The sequence below is a fragment of the Epinephelus lanceolatus genome, chromosome 20 (assembly GCF_041903045.1).
Source record: "Epinephelus lanceolatus isolate andai-2023 chromosome 20, ASM4190304v1, whole genome shotgun sequence".
In the NCBI taxonomy this organism is placed as follows: domain Eukaryota; kingdom Metazoa; phylum Chordata; class Actinopteri; order Perciformes; family Serranidae; genus Epinephelus; species Epinephelus lanceolatus.
In genome coordinates, this window is record NC_135753.1 from 28,871,195 (window position 1) to 28,894,648 (window position 23,454).

At 36.9% G+C, this 23,454-nt stretch overlaps 1 protein-coding gene across 1 annotated transcript; it reads left to right on the plus strand.

Moving 5' to 3' along the window:
• The first annotated feature begins 1,134 nt into the window (after nucleotides 1-1,134).
• cngb3.2 (cyclic nucleotide gated channel subunit beta 3, tandem duplicate 2) lies at nucleotides 1,135-21,742 on the plus strand. Its single transcript, XM_033638322.2, has 17 exons — nucleotides 1,135-1,512; nucleotides 2,114-2,171; nucleotides 4,094-4,223; nucleotides 7,010-7,170; nucleotides 7,316-7,839; nucleotides 7,918-7,968; nucleotides 8,198-8,284; nucleotides 8,383-8,447; nucleotides 8,610-8,732; nucleotides 10,630-10,771; nucleotides 11,167-11,326; nucleotides 11,506-11,603; nucleotides 11,696-11,779; nucleotides 11,954-12,072; nucleotides 12,297-12,449; nucleotides 20,983-21,133; nucleotides 21,223-21,742. The coding sequence occupies exons 1-17, from the start codon at nucleotides 1,408-1,410 to the stop codon at nucleotides 21,244-21,246; spliced, it is 2,235 nt and encodes a 744-aa protein (XP_033494213.1). The 5' UTR covers nucleotides 1,135-1,407; the 3' UTR covers nucleotides 21,247-21,742.
• The last annotated feature ends 1,712 nt before the right edge of the window (nucleotides 21,743-23,454 follow it).

Below are 23,454 nucleotides of genomic sequence, written 5' to 3' on the forward strand. Positions count from 1 at the left end.
CGTAGGTGAGGGTTGGAACGTAGATCGACCGATAAATTGAGAGCTTCGCTTTCTGGCTAAGATCCTCCATCTGCTCCATCCTACCCTCACTCGTGAACAAGTCGTGTTTAGTATAAGACAGTTGTTTTGTCAGTGAACCTTGTGAGTTGTAATGGAGCCGAAATTTAACATTACCTTTGTAAAATGTTGCTTTTGTCCCTGGCTTCATATGAGTAGAGGAAAAGTCTGCTAGCTGCTAGGCTAATTTAAACAATGTAAAATGCCATAGGCCAGGACTGGGACCTCTGCCATCGGATGGGCAGGGATCTCCAGGGGAAGTCAAACAACGTTCATCTGCACACAATAAGATGACACACAGCTGGTTGAATATGAGCAAAGTTTCCCTGCTTCCCTTCACTGGTTCCTGTACAGCAGGGTCGGTCTTTGTTTCACTGTTATAATCATTAAAAAGCAAAAGCAGCATGTGTATACATTCAGTAGGCTATATCTTCAGTAGCTAGCTAGCTAACCCTACACTTTTCAGGGTTTGATTTTGGTTTTGGAACAGGGAAGAAACGTATATCTTTTTCCAACCTCTCCAGGTAACGAGTATCATTAATACATGACGTGCCCCAGGCACAACATTTAGCTCCAAATCCACAAAACCAGTCTGAAAATGATGGAAGTCTAAATCAATGGAGCACAGCTGTGTTGTTTTCAGACCCTGGTCTGAGCCGCCCCGATACTATGCTATGATTGGTTAGCCTGCGTCTGGGGGAGGGACTTAGTAGTGGGTAAATTGGTTGATAGTAAGACGGATTACAAACGCAAACCAGAACACGTCTGATACCCAGATCAGCCTGTTTTCTACAGATTCTGCACACGTATGCAGAAATGTGTTTATAGAGGTTAATACGATAATTAAAGGCTTTCATTTTGATCACTTTTGCTCATCACACTCAGCGCTGTTGTTACAGCCAATGTATGGAGCACATTATATGCTGCAAAGCATTCAACAAGATGTGGGCTGAGGCATGATGAGTAGTCGCATTTCATTCACTATAAGTGCAGGCGTAAATGCAGTCTGTATAGGCGGCCCTTGAGTGTCCCAGCCCTGCTTTAGTGGTCACCTGTAAGCCTATTGGGATCTTATATGAGATGGTGATGGGCTTAGATGCCACTGTTGGTGGTGGTGGTGGGGGCTGTTCTCTGTGCAAGAGTATTAGTGGTGCTAAAAGCAGTAATACCATCGGAGCGAAGTTGGTTATGAGGACGTGTTGCTTTAAAAGAACAGGAGAAGAAAAGGTAGACGGATCGAAAAGAGAGGGTTAATCCAGGAGGGGGATTTTTTAGCTCCTGAGGAAGTCTGACCGTCCCGACATAGTTACTTGCAGACAGCAACACGGATGCACCTTTAGGTTTTTAGACATGTTTGGCAAGTTGAAGGGCCTCCTCAGTGGCCCGCAGTTGCCAGCGGCTTCAGGGACCCCTGACCCAGCTCCAGCTCCAGCTCCAGCTCCAGCTCCAGCCAAGGTAAGACCTGTTTGAAGGTAGAACAAAGAGTGTGCTCTATATTCAGTTGAGTAAATACAAATATTCTTTATAAACTGTAAGATATTTTTATTCATGTAGTGTCTCAGAGAGTATTGGATTCTTGTGTGATGCTCTTGAAAGCGTTCAATAGCTTTCATACTGTTCACTTTGTGTCAGTAACAGCAGTAGCAGCCAAGACTGAAATCGAGCATGACCGCAAAAAAATGAAGTATTTTATCCAGCCTGTAATGCAGCGACTTTGGTTACATTTTTCCCCCTAAGATCACAGCAGTGGCTTCTTATCTGCTCCTCCATCCATTCAATTGCTCAGTACTCTCGCCAACAAAGAATCAAATAAAATTGTTTCATTACACCGACCTCATTGAAATCGCTCATTACCCAACGGGCACTTTTAAATTCATTTCATCTCAAACACAGCTTGTTTTTAAAGGAGTCCATCAGGCAGGGGAGTCATTTGTCAAATGCTAAATTCACTTTTCTTTAAAAAGGCTCTCTAAATTAAAACGTCTCTCTAATGACCGTGGTTTGACTAATGAGGCCGAGCATCTGACTTTGTGGAAAATGTTGATTTGTCTTGTAGGAGGAGAAGCCAGCAGCCGATAAGGAGAATGAGGACAAGAAAGTGGACAAAGCGCCGGGTAAGGCGGAGGCTCAAATGGCATATTTAGAAGCTGAGATATTGCACGTCCCTTTTGCTTTTGTGTGATGTTTCAAATTGAGTTTATTAGCTTTTATGTCTCTTGCACCAAAGCCTATAGGAATATGTTGTCACTCCTTACACTTTCATGCAAGCTCACCAATGTCTGCAGCTGTGCTCAAAGCATTTCAAATGCTTATTACTGTCACTTTTCAAAACAAAAGTCTGAAGTATCGAGCAGCTGTAATCAGCTCTGTGAGCACTTGTAAGGCTGAGATATCGATCAAGAAGAAAATCCGATTATTAAGACACCAGACAACACACAACAATAACACACACTGACTGGTGACAGCTTATCAATATGAAAAGTTCACGTCGTTCGACTTCTCTTGAGCTCATTGTCTGTCCGAGCGTGATCGTGCCTGCTCTCTGAGGTCTATAGCATGAATTGAGTTTCAGCGACTTGTTGATTGTGTTGCTCACAGCTTGGACACCTGTCTCAGAGCGATGCTGGCATCAAGCACAATGGGTGGGTCATCCATCTCGGTCCTGTCACCCAGTACAGCTAATTATTCTCTTACTTAATGTCTCTGAAAACCTGAGAGCTGCAACTCATGCACCAAATCTGGCTATATGGACGTAATATATGTAAAAAAAAAAAACCCATCACATTCTTAAACTACAGTTTATATAATTAATTATACTTCCCTGTAAAATAATTGATACTGGATTGAGATTCTTTAGAGTCACGTGAACTACATGTAGACAGTGTCATTCTGAGGGATTTGTTTTTCAAGGAACTTAAAAACTTGTAGAAACTAGGAAGGTACACTATGCAGGTATTGTCGGCTACTGTTTGTAAACACTATCAGCATTGAAGGTGAAAGTGAAGACCTACAGCTTGGCGTTTGACCTCACTATATATGACTTTTTTTTTTTTTTTTTGGTGCTGTGTACTACTGAATAGTTCTGTTGCAACCTTCATTTAGCTAATTTTGATTTTGTATAATATTTGATTTTGTTTGTATTTGTTTTATTTTATTTTTTATGTATTATTTATTTTATTATTTATTATATTGTTTTATCTTTCTTTTCATTTTATTTTGTCTATTTAATTTTCACACATATATATGTATTTATATTTACATTTTAATAAATGTGCCTTGGAGGGGCCTCATACACACATTAGGTATGTACCTTGTTTATTCATTAATATTATTATTATTATCATTATTATTATTATTTTTGTTTAATTTTTTTTTACTATTTATTTTATTATTTTATCTTTTTAAATTTTATTTTGTCTATTTAATTTTCAACATATATATATTTTTTATTCATTCTTATTATTAATAATCATATTTTTTATTATTATACTTTTATTATACTTTTATGTTTATGAATAATGTGTTCTTTAATATACTTCTGCAATCTTGTGATTTATTATTATATGTACAGGTAACTATGTGTCATGGTGGAGGTTGCTGTTCGCTCATTTTTTTTTCTCTTTGTTCTCAAGAAAACAATAAAAAAAAAGTATAATGTATAAACGTGTAAAAAATAAATTCATAAAGTCCCTGCCCAACTTGCAGCAGGGTCTCTGCAGATGTTTACATTTCCACACACTTCTAGTGGGTCATAAGTGATGATTGAGAGGAATTACGTTCGCAAGAATCTATACATTGCCAGATGCTTCAGCTAACCCACTTTAAACGTAATTAAAAGACATTGTTTGTGTGGCACTGTTTTTTTTTTCAAAAGCAAAGTTACAAAGTGATTTACAGGGAACAAATGTGTAAATGAAATTCAACATGCAAAAGAAAAAACAATATATTTCAGGGGTTTAAAAACCTGCATTCCAAAAGAAATCAGATCTGGTGGAGATGAAATGTAACTATGATTGTTCCCCTCTCTCAAAATCAGACCCGGCTCCAGCTCCAGCTCCAGCAGCGGCCCCAGCTCCAGCTCCAGCTCTGGCTCCGGCACCAGCCTCTGCTCCAGCACCAGCCCCCGCAGCAGCTCCAGCTAACCCTGATCAAGCCAAACCTGAGGGGTAACACCTACACCTTTCTGTAGCTGCATTATTTTACCAACGGTCACACCATCATCATCATCATCATCACCCAGTGTTTCTCCTACCTGCTTTGTTCACGCACGTCTAATTGCAGGGTAGACATTAGATATATATAGCATGGGCAATTAAAGAGAGTAGATGTTGTGTATTTATCCCTCGAGCCTCCAACCTCCACTTTCACTTACCAAAACCCACGCCTGCCAAGACACTGACACCACAAACCAGTATCAGATTAATCACCCAGTGGACACTAATTAATCAGATTCCCTGGTGAGATGACAGAGCAGGACAGAGAGAGCCCTCAGAGATGAGTGCAGCATGTGAGATCTTTATCCCCTGCTGCAACATGCATATAAGGAGGGGGATGACCCCAAAGTGGATTAAAAGCTTTTCAGCTTTTAAGGTTTAAGAAGCTCACCGGGGCTGCTTCTGGACCGGCAATAAAAACCATGAAGGCGACAGATTCGGCTGATCCTCGCAGCTGTAAACACACGTTACTTCTCCAAATGAGGAGACATGTTGTACATGTTTCAGCAGTGGATCATGTGTGGAGCACAGGCAGAGGTGTTAGCCATCATCGTGAGTGACGTGTGGAATAAATAGCTCTCAGCTGTCTTACATACTGTGCTGTGCAGCAGGGCCAGACTGATATAGGTGTGTTATAAAAAGATCTTGTGCACCTCTGCAAAAACTGGCTGATTAAAGATGGGGTATGCAGGTTTTGTTGCTCTTGTTTTGGTGATTTGGGAAAAAAAAACATGTGAGCATATTCTAATTAAAGTTGTGTGACAGAATAGTAGACTTATGCACTTCCTCTTGGCTCAGTTTTCAGGCTTAAGAGAAACCTAACCTGGGGTAGGAGACTCATGTTTATGTAGCTAGCTTTAGCCTCGAATCATAAGCCCTGTTTCCAGCAAACACTTTTGGTATAGTACTGACACCCGTTACCACCTGAGGGTAGACTCAGGTAAAGTTTGGGCCAAAGGAGAGAAGCATCTCACTCACCTTTGAGCTCAGTAGTAATGCCCACTCTCTTTCACTTTGTACCCCAAACTCACGTGGAGCGCCCCACTGTGGAGGACAGCTCTCTACATCAGCACAGTGCACACACAGTATTGTTATAAAGACCACATCCTACACTGTCAGTGGAAACAAGGCGGTGTCATCTTTGTGCCTCTCTGTTTAGCCTGTTGTAAACTACTAAAACATTTTTTTATTGTCTTTCATTTGATTAAAAGTGCTTAAAGGTAGGATCTGGAGGATTTTCAAACACAACAAAACATAGACATATACAAATGAAATCCTGCTTAATCATCACCTATGGGCTTCTACTCATGTGTGGTGGTGACTCTGTTTGCAGAGCTCCTGCCCTTTAACTGTATTTTGATGTTTTTGTGAGCTCGGACCGCTTCTGGGCGGAGATTTCCCCAGCCAGTGAGAGAGCGCAGATGCCGTGCCCGAACGTGTCCAAGCGTGCACCAGCGCGAGCCTTGCCTGAACCTCTTCTGTGAAGCCTTCTTCCGTACCACCGGGCTCCGTACACCCGGGAGAGTTGAGCCTGAGAGGAGGGGCCGAATTTGAATGTGTGTTTACAAACAGCAACTGGAAAATCCTCCAGACCCTACCTTTAAGTTAAACATGTTTCTAAATACTGTCGAGCTTCAGGCAGTTATGACGCACTGCTGATTTATTTCAGATGATGTGACATAAATACATCCACCTCCTTCTGTCAGCCACATGTACTGCTGAATTGTGTCCATTAGGGGGCACCACATGAGCACAGATGCCCCCGTCCTGTCTGTGCTGCTGAAGCTGCCTGTGTCACAGTCAGCTGAGCCTCTCCACTTCAAATGTCATTTCACAGTAGGAATGTCTTTATCTGACATCATAAATCATGATTGATGACCCTGTAGCCATGATATAACGTTCAGATTATTATTATTTTTTTTCAATTTACATTTAGATTTAAACCTGCAGTAACTGATTTTTTTAGCCACTTGCAGGCAGCAGAAAAAAAACTGTGAACACAACAGTGACATATGAGCTTAACTAGATATTTTATTTATTTATTTATTTAACCAGGATCAGTTGATTCAAATTAAACATCTTTTTTTCAGAGGAGTCCTGGCTAAGATAGTCAGCAGCACGACATGTACATGACAAGTACATGTAAACAAAAAGAACAGAAGAACAGACTTTGGGGGAACCAAATGCAGCACAGGCCGTCTTTCAAAATAGATTTAAAGGCATTTGATGAGATGGGCTCATTGAGTTTTAGACCACTTTGCAAATAAATTCCAGTCTGACGGTGTGGAATATATAAAAACCACTCTTTCCACTCTTTGTACGAACTTTTGGTACAGACGACAAATACAAGTCCTATGTTCAAAGAATACTGTCCAGCACATAGATAAGATGGGAGCAGCCCAAGACCCAATGTCACCTCTGTTTCTGGTCTCTACTTTAGCTGCTAAATGCTCCACCATATTCACCAGCTAGTAAATAACTGTGACAGATGCTGTTTGGTGCTGAGCAGGGTGTGCACAGTGGGTTTTAGAGATTTTATTTAAAGCAACAGGTGCCTGCTGTGGCCAGCCGTGCTAAGAGAGAGGTGAGAGCGAACCAGAGCAAAAAAGTTGTGGTGTAGAAAACCAAAACAATGAGCTGAACGATGCTAATTTGATTGAGCATGATCACTTCTGTCTGAGCCTATACATTGTTTTTTAGGAAAATCCTAAATTTCCTGATGTATTTTCCAATTTCAGACAAGAGGAGGCACCTCCTCCACCTCCACCCATCGTCATCAACAAGTACTCTGACGAGCAGCTCAGAGCCATCGTCACACGCATGAGGGAGAGACTGCAGCTCTATAAGGACAAAGTGATTGATCCCCATGCTTCATCCCCAGAGATCACCCCTCCTGTCAGTGAGTACAAACACAGAATTATTGGAGCTTCACTTCAGCTGTGTTAGGAAGCACAAAAACTGATGATAGTTATCATTAGTTCTTCATAAGCCACAAATATTTAAATTGCATCACACATCTCTGAGTCGTAATACTGTTCTGTCAGCACCCCTGCTGCGCAAAGACAACTACGCAGAGGTCATAGAGGAGAGGAAAAGACAAGCAGAGGAGGACCGGATAAAAAAGGAGGAGGCTGAGAAGAAGAAGAAAGAGGAGCAGGAGAAGAAGAAGAAGGAGGCCGAGCAGAAGAAGAAAGAGGAGGAGGAGAAAAAGAAAGCAGAGGGTAAAGAAGAGAAGAAGGAGGAGAAGGACATAAAGACCAAGCTAAGAGAAGCTGCCTGGTACGCAGTGGACACTATGCTGAAGCCAGTTGAGGACATGATGGACCCAGTGCTGGGAAACACCATGGACCCCTTTACAGACCGCCGCTACATCGCCTGGCTGAGCTTGGTGACTCTGGCCTTCAACTACAACACCTGGTTTATGACGGCCCGTCTGTGTTTCCCATACCACACTGAGGACACCATCCCTTATTGGTTCGCCCTGGATGTGCTGGCAGACCTCATCTACCTCGTAGACTCCGTCATCTTCCAGTCACGCAAACAGTTCGTCAAAGGAGGAGACATCATAGTAAGTCTGATGTGACCCTAGGAGATGGAGTCTGATGCTGAGAATGACTTTACGATTTATTTATTCTTTTTCTTTCAGAAAGACAGAGCCATGACGAGGAAGAACTACAGAGAGTCGGATAGATTCATGGTACTGGAATATTCTTTAAACTATAGGCCTGCACAGTCTGTCCAACATTTACCTTCATCACAGTATCAACATGGTATCTGAACCGCAATAATTAGTATGTTGAATGCATTCACACGCTACATGTCAATATATTTGGCCAATCAGACGGAGCCCTACGGAGATTGTGCAGCCCTACTTTGAACCTACAAACTCATGTCAGTGACCTCACACATGTGTCTCTCCCGAACAGATGGACATGGTCTCCCTCATCCCATTCGACCTGCTGTACGTCCAGTTTGGATTCAAATCCATTTTCAGAGCCAATCGCCTCCTGAAGGTGAATTTACTGGGTGTTAGCTCTGCTGTGAAAGACAGTAGTGACTTTGTTTCCTTCCTGTGGTGACCTTGGCTGACATTTTCATGCTCATTCTCAAGGCAGATACGTTTTTTGAGTTCAGCGATCGTCTAGAGAGCATCATGGCCAAGGCGTACATCTGGAGGTCAGTCACAGTTAATAATAATAATGCCATCTTTGTTGTTGTCATACATGCATCATTAAAATAAAGACTAGACTAGGCCAGACAGAAACTCCCCTTTAACTTCATGAAGATGTGGAAAAAGAAACTGAGAAAGAGACAAACTTCTCTTTATTTTTCCATCAGAGTGATTCGGACCATCGGCTATCTCCTCTTCATGCTCCATATCAACGCCTGCTTCTATTACGTGGCGTCAGACTACCAGGGCATTGGGACAACTAAATGGGTCTACTCTGGTCTGGGCAGTGCGTAAGTAAAAAACCTTTATATCCTTACTTGTGTTTGAGTGAATCACATTCTTGTTTGTTTTTTCTCCTGATTGCACTCTTCTTAATACGGAAGCGTATTGCATTCACCTGACAAATTTTTAAAAAATCTGTTTAATTGAGTAATTTCTTCTGTTTTTCGGAGTAATTCTTTTATTTTTCTGTTTTACGGTGTAATATTTTCTGTTTTTTGTGGTAATTTTTTTTCTGTTTATCGAGGGAATTTTGTTTCTGTTTTTCGCGGTATTTTTTTAAATTTCTCAGGGTAATTTTTTTCTGTTTTTCTGAGTATTTTTTTCTGAGTTAAGAGAGCAATAGAACAACAGACGTTTGCATTCCTTTCTTGAGAGCTCGATATAATGGAAGCAAACATGACCCGCTTGTTTAGTTTAATCCAGTTTCACTTTGTTTTGGGTTTGAGACGCTGGGAGATACTCTTGTCTTAACGTCATATAGATGGTGTTATCATTAGTTTGTCGACTTTACGCAGGCACCGGTCATTTGCAGGTGCCAGATGGGAGCTTCTCCCGAGATTTTGAAGTATCTCGTCTCCTCGTTCAGGAAAAAAAATTACCCCGAAAAACAGAAAAAAAATTACCACGAAAAACAGGGAAAAAATTACTCAGAAAAACAGGGCTTTTTTTATTTGTCAAGTGAATGCAATACACTTCCGTATCTTAAACATTGTTCTAAGAACATTTAATGTGCTCTTTCTGACTATAATTTACTATACTATTACTACAGTCACCACTACTAGTAAATTACCATAGGGAGGCCCTGAGAGGCAGGTGGGTGAAAAATATGTTTATCCATTTTCTAAGTCTGATCTAAATTCTCTTTATCCTCTTTCTTTTTATGACTTAAAAAGTTTTTTTTTCTTAGTTCTTTTAATTTTTTTGCCATGTGAAAAAAAAACAGTTTTGCTAGGATCATTTTTAAAGGTTGGTTTGTTGTTGTAATGCTCATTTTGGCCACAAGAGGCTGAAGTGCACCTCCACCCAAAGTTCTAAACAGGCCTGAAAGCAATCTTATTTTCTTCCAGGTGAGTTTTAATTTCTCTATGCAGTCTAAACAAACACACAAAGATAGAAAAATGATCCTGGGAAAAAAAATTCTCTCTTTTTTACTTATTTAATTATTTATTTTTACAGAAAGTCCAAGCAAAACCAAGCAATATCATTTTAATAAATTATGTTTGCGTATTTGTTAAAAATAGCTTCATGTAATTATGTTTTTACGTTGAGTTAGAGTTAAAAAGGTTATCTTTGGCTGTTAAAGACAAAAAACCTGCTGTGTTGATCATATATGGCAAAATGTGACATGAATATCAAAGACAACACAAAGCTTTTAGAATCCTTTCAATGCTTGCTGCACTGCAGCAGAGTGTCAGGTGTTTTCATCTTTGAGACACACACAGAGATTTACAAATTAAAAATGTCCTGTATGTTCCATCTCTGCTGCTGCTGCAGTTACCTCAGCTGCTTCTTCTATGCGGAGAAGTCCCTGCTGATGATCGCTGAGTTGCCATTTCCAGAGACCATGTTCGAACACATCTTTCAGATGACTAACTACCTTTTTGGGGCATTGTTTATGTCCATCATTCTCGGCCAGGTAGTTCATTTGTAATATTATCTTTAATCTTTTTTTTTTGTGTGGCTTTTGGGCAACTTGTTTTTTCGTCTTTCTTTTCTTTTATTTTGCAAGGGTTTTTTTTTTGGCATTTTGCATTTTGGATTTTGCAGCAAGACATCAAGGGAATCAAACTTGGAAAAAAAAGGAGAAATAACAATAATTCCTCCCAAACACATGCACACACACATACATCTATCTACATAGCGTTGTTTGTGACAGCCCCTCTAACGCCCCTATCGTCTCCACAGGTACCTGCGTTGTTACTACCATGCTGTCCGCAGTCTGATCAACATCGGGGGTCTTAGCGAACCCCATACCGTCTTTGAGATTGGCTTTCAGATGAGTAACTTTTTCGTGGGCGTCTTTGTGTTCTCCAGTTTGATTGGACAGGTAACAGAGACACACCCTGCCCGTAGCATGAGTCCCGGCGTTCTCACTTCCTCTGGACACCTGGTAGAAATTAGCATCTCTAAATTAGCATATCTTTTCCCAGTTGTCTCATCAGTGTAGTGATGTAGTGACACATGAATGACACCTGTCGTGTTAGAAATAACTGACAATCCTCAGTCATGTAACCGTAGTATATTCACTAACATCCCATCATCCGTCATTCCACCCATTGTTGTATTTCACTGGTTCCCTGTGGAGTCTTGACTGTCAAAAACCTTGTTAAATGTGCTAAATGTAGCATTTTAACAACAAACCCCAGCTGACAGCAGAAGTTAACCAATTAATCAAAGTTTTCCTCAGGTCATGTTTTGATTCTCACCATCATCTTGCCTCAGATGAGAGATGTCATCGGTGCAGCCACAGCAGGACAGACCTACTTCCGATCCTCCATGGATGGCTGTGTGGCCTACATGGTGAACAACCGCATCCCCTCTTTGGTTCAAAACCGAGTCCGCACTTGGTACACCTACACCTGGGACGCTCAGGGCATGCTGGGTCAGTAATACGGGACAAAGTGTTACTTTGAAAGCCTTGAAACTGACCAAACCACTCAGTCCTTCACATGTCCTATATCACCTTCAAAAAGGGGCACTACTGCCCTCTGTAGCTCCAGACTTATTTGGCACTCACTTATTCCCCACAATAATCTTTTCTGTTTAATCTGATGCTTTCAGATGAGTCCGAGCTGCTGGATAAGATGCCTCTGGTGATGAGGACTGCCATCGCTGTTGACATCAACCTGGCCACCTTTCAGAAGATTGATCTTTTCAAGGTGCCTTTTCAAGACGCCACAAAACATGAATCAAAAAAACATGAATCCTGCAGTTTGGACAATGAGTCAGTCAAATGTCTTTTGTCCCACAGGGCTGTGACCAGCAGATGTTAGTAGACATGTTACTCAGGCTGAAGTCTATTGTCTATTTACCTGGAGACTTTGTCGTAAAAAAAGTGAGTTCATGTTCTTATTATCACTCTCCTAGATTCCAGATGTGAACGTTTTATTTGAATCAATCATCCTTCAAAACCCTTAAGTACAGCCTTTGTGTAAATATCTGCTGTCTAGTCTTCTGTACAGCATTTGTAGTTTTTCGGCATTTGTTTGTGACTTTGCCCTCTCTGCAGGGGGACATCGGTAAAGAGATGTACATCATTAAAAGTGGAGCGGTGCAGGTGGTGGGAGGACCTGACAACAGTATTGTGTTTGTCACACTGAAGGCTGGTTGTGTGTTTGGAGAAATCAGGTGAGAAAAATTTCACCCTTTGTTATTTTCAGACTGAATACACAGTCTAACGACAGAAATCTCAGAGCATTGTAAATTTAAATTTTTACACTTTGATAAACATCAGCAGAGGCGTTTAATGTGTAACGATGTAATGCTCCTAATTAGAAGATAATAGATTAAAATCCACAAACAAAGAACACTGTCTGGGGAACTTTCAGTCATAAAATGTTCTTATTTCTTAGTCTGTTGCAGTCGTCCAAAGATGGAGGGAACAGGCGGACAGCTAATGTCAAGGCCTACGGCTTTGCTAATCTCTTTGTGCTGGAGAAGAAAGATCTGTTTGACATCCTGGTCCACTACCCAGAGTCTCAGAAAGTGTTGGCCAGGAAGGGAAGGTGAGTCAGAGGCCGAAAGGCAAACAGAAGGTCAAGAGGGTGGTGATGCAGTAATAATACCGTAATAGTGGCAGTCTAAACAAATTAGCAAACTAACTGACATTCTACAGACCTTAGGCCTGTAAGTAGTGATTATTTTAAGTATTGAGTAACCTTTTATAATTTTTGCAAATTATTATTCCCCAATATAAAAATGACTTAAAATAATTAAAATTGTTCACCTCCTAAATATCCTCTGAAAGTTGGTAAATTTAGAATTATGTAAAAAAAAAAAAAAAAAAAAAAAAAAAAAAACTGGGAAAAGCATGTATTATTTTCACTAGATAAGTGATAAGAAATTCTTAGAATACTGTGTCATAAAAAAATGACGTAGTGTAGTAAGTCATGAATAAATGCAATATTGTGACATAAATATTCATAAACAGTTGCAGTATTGCATGTTTTAAAGATGTTATTGTATATTATGTCTGAAAGTGTTATTAAAACATCTTAGTGTAGTATGCCATTAAGCAAAGTCATAGTCTAGTACATAATAAAAAAGTCATATAGCATACCATAATGATACAATGGTATGTCAGAAAAGTCATATTATAGTGTGACGTGAAAAAGACATAGTATAGTATGTCATTAAAGGACAAATAAAATCATACTATAGTAAAGTCATCAAAAAGTCATTGTATAGCATATTATAAAAGAATAGTATCGCTAAAGAGTCATAATATACTATGTCAGGAAAGTATTAAGCCTCATAGAATAATATATCACATAATAACTCATAGCATAGCATGTCAAAAAACACTAAAAAAGAAATAGTATATAGTATATATATATTTATAATTGTAAAAATGTCATGTTATGGTATGTCAAAATAGCAATAGTATAATATGTCGTTCAGAACCTTGTCAAAAGGTCATAGTATAATATTTTGTCCCAAATCATGAAAAAAGTCATAGTATAGTATGTCGTCCCAAATCATGAAAAAAAGTCATAGTATAGTATGTCGTCCCAAATCATGAAAAAAGTCATAGTAAAGTATGTCGTCCAAAACCATGAAAAAATGTCATAGTATAGTATGTTGTCCCAAATCATGAAAAAAAATCATAGTATAGTATGTCATCAAAAACCATGAAAGAAAAGTCATAGTATAGTATAGTATAGTATGTCATCGGAAATCATGAAAAAAACTTCATAATATAGTATGTCGTCCCAAATCATGAAAAAATGTCATAGTATAGTATGTCATCCAAAATCATGAAAAAAAGTCATAGTATAGTATGTCGTCCAAAATCATGAAAAAAAGTCATAGTATAGTATGTCATCCAAAATCATGAAAAAATGTCATAGTATAGTATGTCGTCCAAAACCATGAAAAAATGTCATAGTATAGTATGTCGTCCCAAGTCATGAAAAAAAGTCATAGTATAGTATGTCATCCAAAATCATGAAAAAAAGTCATAGTATAGTATGTCGTCCAAAACCATGAAAAAATGTCATAGTATAGTATGTCGTCCCAAGTCATGAAAAAAAGTCATGGTATAGTATGTTGTCCCAAGTCATGAAAAAAAGTTATAGTATAGTATGTCATAAAAAGTTATTTAAAAATGTCATAGTGTACTATGTCGTTCCAAGTCATGGAAAAAAAGTCATAGTATTGTATGTCATAAAAACTTATTTAAACAATGTCATAGTATAGTATGTCGTCCCAAGTCATGAAAAAAAGTCATAGTATAGTATGTTGTTCCAAATCATGAAAAAAAAGTCATAGTATAGTATGTTGTTCCAAATCATGAAAAAAAGTCATAGTATAGTATGTCATTTCAAAACCATGAAAAAAAGTCATAGTATTGTATGTTGTCCCGAATCATGAAAAAAAAGTCATAATATAGCATATCGTCCCATATCATGAAAAAAAAGTCATAGTATTGTATGTCGTTTCAAAACCATGAAAAAAAAGTCATAGTATAGTATGTCGTTTCAAAACCATGAAAAAAAAAGTCATAGTATTGTATGTTGTCCCAAATCATGAAAAAAAGTCATAGTATAGTATGTTGTTCCAAATCATGAAAAAAAGTCATAGTATAGTATGTCATTTCAAAACCATGAAAAAAAAGTCATAGTATTGTATGTTGTCCCAAATCATGAAAAAAAAGTCATGGTATAGCATGTCGTCCCAAATCATGAAAAAAAAGTCATAGTATAGTATGTCATTCCAAATCATGAAAAAAGTCATAGTATAGCATGTTGTTCCACATCATGAAAAAAAAGTCATAGTATAGTATGTCGTTCCAAATCATGAAAAAAGTCATAGTATAGCATGTTGTCCCAAATCATGAAAAAAAAGTCATAATATAGTATGTTGTTCCAAATCATGAAAAAAAAGTCATAGTATAGTATGTCGTTTCAAAACCATGAAAAAAAAAGTCATAGTATAGTATGTCGTCCCAAATCATGAAAAAAAAGTCATGGTATAGCATGTCGTTTCAAAACCATGAAAAAAAAGTCATAGTGTAGTATGTCGTCCCAAATCATGAAAAAAAGTCATAGTATAGTATGTTGTTCCAAATCATGAAAAAAAGTCATGGTATAGCATGTCATTTCAAAACCATGAAAAAAAAGTCATAGTGTAGTATGTCGTCTCAAATCATGAAAAAAAGTCATAGTATAGTATGTTGTTCCAAATCATGAAAAAAAGTCATGGTATAGTATGTCGTCCCAAATCATGAAAAAAAGTCATAGTATAATATGTCGTCAAAAACCATGAAAGAAAAGTCCTAGTATAGTATGTCATTGGAAATCATGAAAAAAACTTCATAGTATAGTATGTCATCCCAAATCATGAAAAAAAGTCATAGTATAGTATGTCGTCCCAAATCATGAAAAAAGTCATAGTATAGTATGTTGTCCCAAATCATGAAAAAAAGTCATAGTATAGTATGTCATCCCAAATCATGAAAAAAAGTCATGTATGTCATCCCAAATCATGAAAAAAATTCATAGTATAGTATGTCGTCCCAAATCATGAAAAAAAGTCATAGTATAATATGTCGTCAAAAACCATGAAAGAAAAGTCATAGTATAGTATGTCATCGGAAATCATGAAAAAAACTTCATAGTATAGTATGTCATCGGAAATCATGAAAAAAAGTCATGTATGTCGTCCCAAATCATGAAAAAAAGTCATCGTATAGTATGTCGTCCCAAATCATGAAAAAAAGTCATGTATGTCATCCCAAATCATGAAAAAAAAGTCATGGTATAGTATGTCGTCCCAAATCATGAAAAAAAAGTCATAGTATAGTATGTCGTTCCAAATCATGAAAAAGTCATGTATGTCGTCCCAAATCATGAAAAAAAGTCATAGCATAGTATGTCGTCCCAAATCATGAAAAAAAATCATAGTATAGTATGTTGTCCCAAATCATGAAAAAAATTCATGTATGTCATCCCAAATCATGAAAAAAGTCATGTATGTCGTCCCAAACCATGAAAAAAAGTAACAGTATAGTATGTCGTCCAAAACCATGGAAAAAAGTCATAGTACAGTATGTCGTCCCAAATCATGAAAAAAAGTCATAGTATAGTATGCTGTCCAAAACCATGAAAAAAAGTCATAGTATTGTATGTCGTCCCAAATCATGAAAAAAGTCGTAGTATAGTATGTCGTCCCAAATCATGAAAAAAGTCATAGTATAGTATGCTGTCCAAAACCATGAAAAAAAGTCATAGTATTGTATGTCGTCCCAAATCATGAAAAAAGTCGTAGTATAGTATGTCATCCAAAACCATGAAAAAAAGTCATAGTATTGTATGTCGTCCCAAATCATGAAAAAAGTCGTAGTATAGTATGTCATCCAAAACCACGAAAAAAAGTCTTAATATAGTATGTCGTCCCAAATCATGAAAAAGTCATAGTATATTATGTCGTCCCATGTCATGACAAAAAGTCATAGTATAGTATGTCGTCCAAAACCATGAAAAAATGTCATAGTATAGTATGTCGTCCCAAATCATGAAAAAGTCATGTATGTCGTCCCAAATCATGAAAAAAATTCATGTATGTCATCCCAAATCATGAAAAAAGTCATTGTATAGTATGTCGTCCCAAATCATGAAAAAGTCATAGTATATTATGTCGTCCCATGTCATGACAAAAAGTCATAGTATAGTATGTCGTCCAAAACCATGAAAAAATGTCATAGTATAGTATGTCGTCCCAAATCATGAAAAAGTCATGTATGTCGTCCCAAATCATGAAAAAAATTCATGTATGTCATCCCAAATCATGAAAAAAGTCATTGTATAGTATGTCGTCCCAAATCATGAAAAAAATTCATGTATGTCATCCCAAATCATGAAAAAAGTCATAGTATAGTATGTCATCCCAAATCATGAAAAAAGTCCGAGTATAGTATGTCATCCCAAATCATGAAAAAAGTCCGAGTATAGTATGTCATCCCAAATCATGAAAAAAATTCATGTATGTCATCCCAAATCATGAAAAAAGTCATGGTATAGTATGTCGTCCCAAATCATGAAAAAAAGTCATAGTATAGTATGTCGTCCCAAATCATGACAAAAATGTCATAATATAGTTTGTAGTCCAAAACCATGAAAAAACTCATGGAATGATATGTGTCATAGACCAGCTCATAAGCTGCAACAGAAACGAGAGACCAAACGAAGTTGCTGACAACAATGATAGTTTAATTACAACAACATGAGTTAGATTAAACAATACAACATGTAGTGTCAGTAGCTCATTGATGAAATACATATGAGGGTGCGTAGCAGTGTATGTGCATGACAAAGAAGAAAACACAGGGCTGTCCTCATGCCGACAGAGTTGGATACTGACGATGGGAGGATGTATTTTTCCCAGACCAGACAGCGGGCCCAAATGTGGCTCAGTCAGCCGTAGACCCTCCTCTCAATTCCTGCGACACAAGAGGAGCACCAGCAACACAGCTATTTAGTGAACAGGAGGACAGTTGTCACATATGTCTTAAAAAAATCATAGCAAAGAATGTCATCAAAAGTCAGTGTATAATATGTCATGAAAAAAGTCACAATATTTTATGTCAAAAGTCATAAAAGAGTAATAGTTTAGTGTGTCATAAAAAAGTCATTGTGTACTATGTAGACCAAAATCATGAAAAAAAGTCATAGTATAGTAGCCTGGAAATCCAGACCCAAATCTAGAAAGATTTAGGGTCTGGCCATGAGTAATGAAAATGGCCCAACTCAAGGGGGGGCACCAAGCATGTATTTGTAAATATCACTGCACGCAATTGGATAACACTACGACCAATCAGAACAATACACGGGGTGACGTATACGCTTAGCTACCAGCGGAGATAACTGGTAGGTTAGACTCTTAACGTATCCGGTCGACAAAACAGCAATAACGTCCTTCTTGCAAAGGAAATACTTGAGCACCGTCTTCTGTTCCTCTTTTAGAGAAAAAGCCAAGTCTAACTCGTTCATTGTAGCGGCCAAAGCCGTTTCAAACAACTGGTGTTCATCCATAGCCATCTTGCAATGTTTACTGACTGATTCCAGACTTCATCATCACAGCGCTGTCGTCATCTGTTTAGCTTGCGTCTGGCCCGCCTATATCAGATACACCGATGTGATTGGTGCAGCTCGGTTTCAAGGGCATACATAATGAGCATCATTACTGATTGCCAGAGTCGTCCCAAATCATGAAAAAAAAGTCATAGTGTAGTATGTCGTCCCAAATCATGAAAAAAGTCATAGTATAGTATGTTGTTCCAAATCATGAAAAAAAGTCATGGTATAGTATGTTGTCCCAAATCATGAAAAAAAAGTCATGGTATAGCATGTCATTTCAAAACCATGAAAAAAAAGTCATAGTGTAGTATGCCGTCCCAAATCATGAAAAAAAAGTCATAGTATAGTATGTTGTTCCAAATCATGAAAAAAAGTCATGGTATAGCATGTCGTTTCAAAACCATGAAAAAAAAGTCATAGTGTAGTATGTCGTCCCAAATCATGAAAAAAAGTCATAGTATAGCATGTTGTTCCAAATCATTAAAAAAAAAGTCATAGTATAGTATGTTGTTCCAAATCATGAAAAAAAGTCATAGTATAGTATGTCGTTTCAAAACCATGAAAAAAAAGTCATAGTATAGTAATTTGTTCCAAATCATGAAAAAAAGTCATGGTATGGCATGTCGTTTCAAAACCATGAAAAAAAAGTCATAGTATTGTATGTCATCCCAAATCATGAAAAAAAGTCATGGTATAGCATGTCGTTTCAAAACCATGAAAAAAAAGTCATAGTATAGTATGTCGTCCCAAATCATGAAAAAAAAGTCATAGTGTAGTATGTCGTCCCAAATCATGAAAAAAGTCATAGTATAGTATGTTGTTCCAAATCATGAAAAAAAGTCATGGTATAGTATGTTGTTCCAAATCATAAAAAAAAAGTCATGGTATAGCATGTCATTTCAAAACCATGAAAAAAAAGTCATAGTGTAGTATGCCGTCCCAAATCATGAAAAAAAGTCATAGTATAGTATGTTGTTCCAAATTATGAAAAAAAGTCATGGTATAGCATGTCGTTTCAAAACCATGAAAAAAAAGTCATAGTATAGTATGTCGTCCCAAATCATGAAAAAAAGTCATAGTATAGTATGTTGTTCCAAATCATGAAAAAAAGTCATGGTATAGCATGTCGTTTCAAAACCATGAAAAAAAGTCATAGTATAGCATGTTGTTCCAAATCATGAAAAAAAAGTCATAGTATAGTATGTTGTTCCAAATCATGAAAAAAAGTCATGGTATAGTATGTCGTTTCAAAACCATGAAAAAAAAGTCATAGTATAGTATGTTGTTCCAAATCATGAAAAAAAAGTCATGGTATAGCATGTCGTTTCAAAACCATGAAAAAAAAAGTCATAGTATAGTATGTCGTCCCAAATCATGAAAAAAAGTCATGGTATAGCATGTCGTTTCAAAACCATGAAAAAAAAGTCATAGTATAGTATGTCGTCCCAAATCATGAAAAAAAAGTCATAGTGTAGTATGTCATCCCAAATCATGAAAAAAGTCATAGTATAGTATGTTGTTCCAAATCATGAAAAAAAGTCATGGTATAGTATGTTGTTCCAAATCATGAAAAAAAAGTCATGGTATAGCATGTCATTTCAAAACCATGAAAAAAAAGTCATAGTGTAGTATGCCATCCCAAATCATGAAAAAAAAGTCATAGTATAGTATGTTGTTCCAAATCATGAAAAAAAAAGTCATGGTATAGCATGTTGTTTCAAAACCATGAAAAAAAGTCATAGTGTAGTATGTCGTCCCAAATCATGAAAAAAAGTCATGGTATAGTATGTCATACCAAATCATGAAAAAAAGTCATAGTATAGTATGTTGTTCCAAATCATGAAAAAGTCATAGTATAGCATGTCGTTTCAAAACCATGAAAAAAAAGTCATAGTGTAGTATGTCGTCCCAAATCATGAAAAAAAAAGTCATAGTATAGTTTGTTGTTCCAAATCATGAAAAAAAGTCATGGTATAGCATGTCGTTTCAAAACCATGAAAAAAAAAGTCATAGTATAGTATGTTGTTCCAAATCATGAAAAAAAGTCATGGTATAGTATGTCATACCAAATCATGAAAAAAAGTCATCTTATAGTATGATGTTCCAAATCATGAAAAAGTCATAGTATAGCATGTCGTTTCAAAACCATGAAAAAAAAGTCATAGTGTAGTATGTCGTCCCAAATCATGAAAAAAAAAGTCATAGTATAGTTTGTTGTTCCAAATCATGAAAAAAAGTCATAGTATAGTATGTTGTTCCAAATCATGAAAAAAATCATGGTATAGTATGTCGTTTCAAAACCATGAAAAAAAAAGTCATAGTATAGTATGTCATCCCAAACCATGAAAAAAAGTCATAGTATAGTATGTTGTTCCAAATCATGAAAAAAAGTCATGGTATAGCATGTCGTTTCAAAACCATGAAAAAAAGTCATAGTGTAGTATGTCGTCCCAAATCATGAAAAAAAGTCATAGTATAGTATGTCGTCCCAAATTATGAAAAAAAAGTCATAGTATAGTATGTCATAAAAAGTTATTTTAAAAAAGTGAAAGTACATTATGTCCTAGAAAGTCATCATATTGTTTGTCAAAAAAGTCATAGTATTGTTTGTCATGAAAAAGTCATTAAAAAAGTCGTAGTATTATCTCATAAAATGTAAAAAAATAAAAGTAGTGTTCTAAGAATTACAATTGTAGTATGTCATAAAAAGGAATTTTAAAAACAACTCTTAAAACAGTCACAGTATATATTTTGCCATACAAACTCTTAGTGTGTGCACTCTTCCTGTGCAGCCCTCAATCATACACTGGCTCCCTAAATTGACACTCAATCATCAAAACTTTGAGGACCCCTGATATATGACATTTATATTTACCAATATATTTCAGTCAGCTTTACATTTTAATGGTAATGGTATCAGAAGACATTTGTTCAGTCATTCTCTCTGTGTCTGTTTGTACAGGAAACTCATGAAGTCCAAGGGTCCAGCAGCAGCTAAAGCAGAAGAGGACAAGAAGAAAGGCCTGGCCCTGTTCGGACCCAAACCGCCCACACCCAAACTGCTGCGTGCTATTGGTGGAAACGTGAACAGGAACATTATTGAGAAGATGAAGGTAACAACATTTACTTTTCAGTCTATATGTGGTCATATAAAAACCATTGCAGTTATGCTGACTGTCACATTTTGTATTGTTTCCCCCAGGCTGCTGCTGCTGGTGGCCAGTGAGAACTGTAGTGGGCTTACTTTTTCTTATAACTCCTTTTTGGGAGTGAATGTACAGTTTTGTTTTGAACATCTTACTACTCTTTTGTATTGAGTGTATTTCAGGTTATGTTAAAATAATGTTTAAAGCTGATTACTTCTGTATTTCCTGGGGTCAGATATCTGGTTCGATATGCTTAGACCACCTGACAAAGCCAAGCTAACTGAGACAACAAGCAGATTTAAACACCAAAACTGTATTTAAAGATATATTTCTAAACTATTATGAGATGTGCAATATTTAATCTGTCTGTGAACCTCAAATACGCTTGTTGTACCTTGTTAACTTTTGTCTGTCTGCTTTTATTGACTGTGTTTATTTGGTTTGCCAATGCACAGTGGTTGTAAAAGCCTAACAGAGATTATCTGTCATGACAATTGGTAACTGTATTGTTCACAATGAATTTGATCGATTTGGTCCCCATCAATATTTGCTTAAATAAATAATTCCCTTGCATAACTTCAGTTTGCTGTCCTATTTGTTTGCTTGTTGTGTATCTGTCTGCCGGCTGTGTATTTGTATGGTAGGAATTACAGTTCAGAGAAAGAGCTGACTAATCCCGTGAGCCAGAAGGAGACACTGTAAGGGTTAATTAACTAAGTGGGCAGAGTGGACTGAAATAACCCCAGCAGGCTAGTTTTACACCAGCTGCTTTCAAATTACTACCACGTAATTCATGTGTTATCGTCATGATTAAATATTGAGAAAAGTGTGCTGTGTTGTGTGTGAAGTGCAGAGGAGTTGTTTTGACTGATTTCAGTAAATTTAATTGTCGAATTAGTAACCAGTTTGTAATAATGATCTAATAAGGATAAGACTGGCTGTTATAATGCTGTCATGACAGCCAGTCTTATCCTTTATGATATCTTAATGACAAATCAAAATGGTACCACTTTACTTTAGGTCAAAGAATTTATTCATTACACTGTCATAATGGTGTCATGACAGCCAGTTTTGTGTCGTATCCTGTCAGACATCTATCTGACCAAGTGTTAGAATCGGTCTGTAACCTTGGACATCTAATTATAACAATCATTATGTCAACTTGTCATAAATACAAAAAAGAGGTGCATTTTTTTTTTTTTTTTTTTGTTAATGTCAAGTTGTCATGACAAAGACATCTTCTGGTAATGTCATTATGAGGACATCCCAAACAAATTTAATGTCAAGTTGTCATGACAAAGACATCTTCTGGTAATGTCATTATGAGGACATCCCAAACAAATTTAATGTCAAGTTGTCATGACAAAGACATCTTCTGGTAACGTCACTTTGATTAATGCCAAGTTGTCTAAATAGGGACATCCCAAACAAATTTAATGTCAACTTGTCATGACAAAGAGAACTTCTGGTAATGTCATCCTGGTCAATGTCAAGTTGTCACAATAAGGACATTCCAAACCAATTTAATGTCAAGTTGTCATGACAAAGACATTTTCTGGTAATGTCATCCTGGTTAGTGTCAAGTTGTCATTATAAGGACATCCCAAACAATGTCAGCTTGTCATTACAAAAACCAAATGACACTTAATGACAGCAGTCATGAACGTTTATGACATGTACATAATGTTTATGACAAGTTCATGACAGTGTCATGTCATTGTTATGACAGTGTCATGTCACCCTTATGTAGATACTTTCAAGTAAAGTGTTACCCCTTAACTATTCCATATGACAACTTTGACCATTACTTCAGTTTTTATATGACGTACACTTTTAGTAATGACTGGATCTTCAAGTGATTATATATATTAATTTTGGTCAGATTATGTGAACTGCATATATTCTGATCCTCACTTGGAGAAAAAAAAATCATTGCGGAGCACCATTACATTTTTATTGGCACTGTTGCGTGCCAGTTTATTTTATTTTCTGTTAATTTATTTTTGAAGCATTCGTAATGTGAAATTGGTGTTTGTATACTGTCAATTTGTGACTGTGTGCTTGATGTTTTAAAAAACTAAACTAAAATATATATATATAAAAAAAACCTCACTGACTTAACAGTGATTCATCTTTTCATTTAGTCACTGATTAATCAGGAGATACGCTTGTAATAATTATTATGATGTGTATTTGCCAACAAATGATAAAGTAATCAAAGGTCTCTAGACTGAAGTCAACACAGGACAGTCGTCTTGCCTGGCAGAGACTGGTGGCTAATCTGGTGG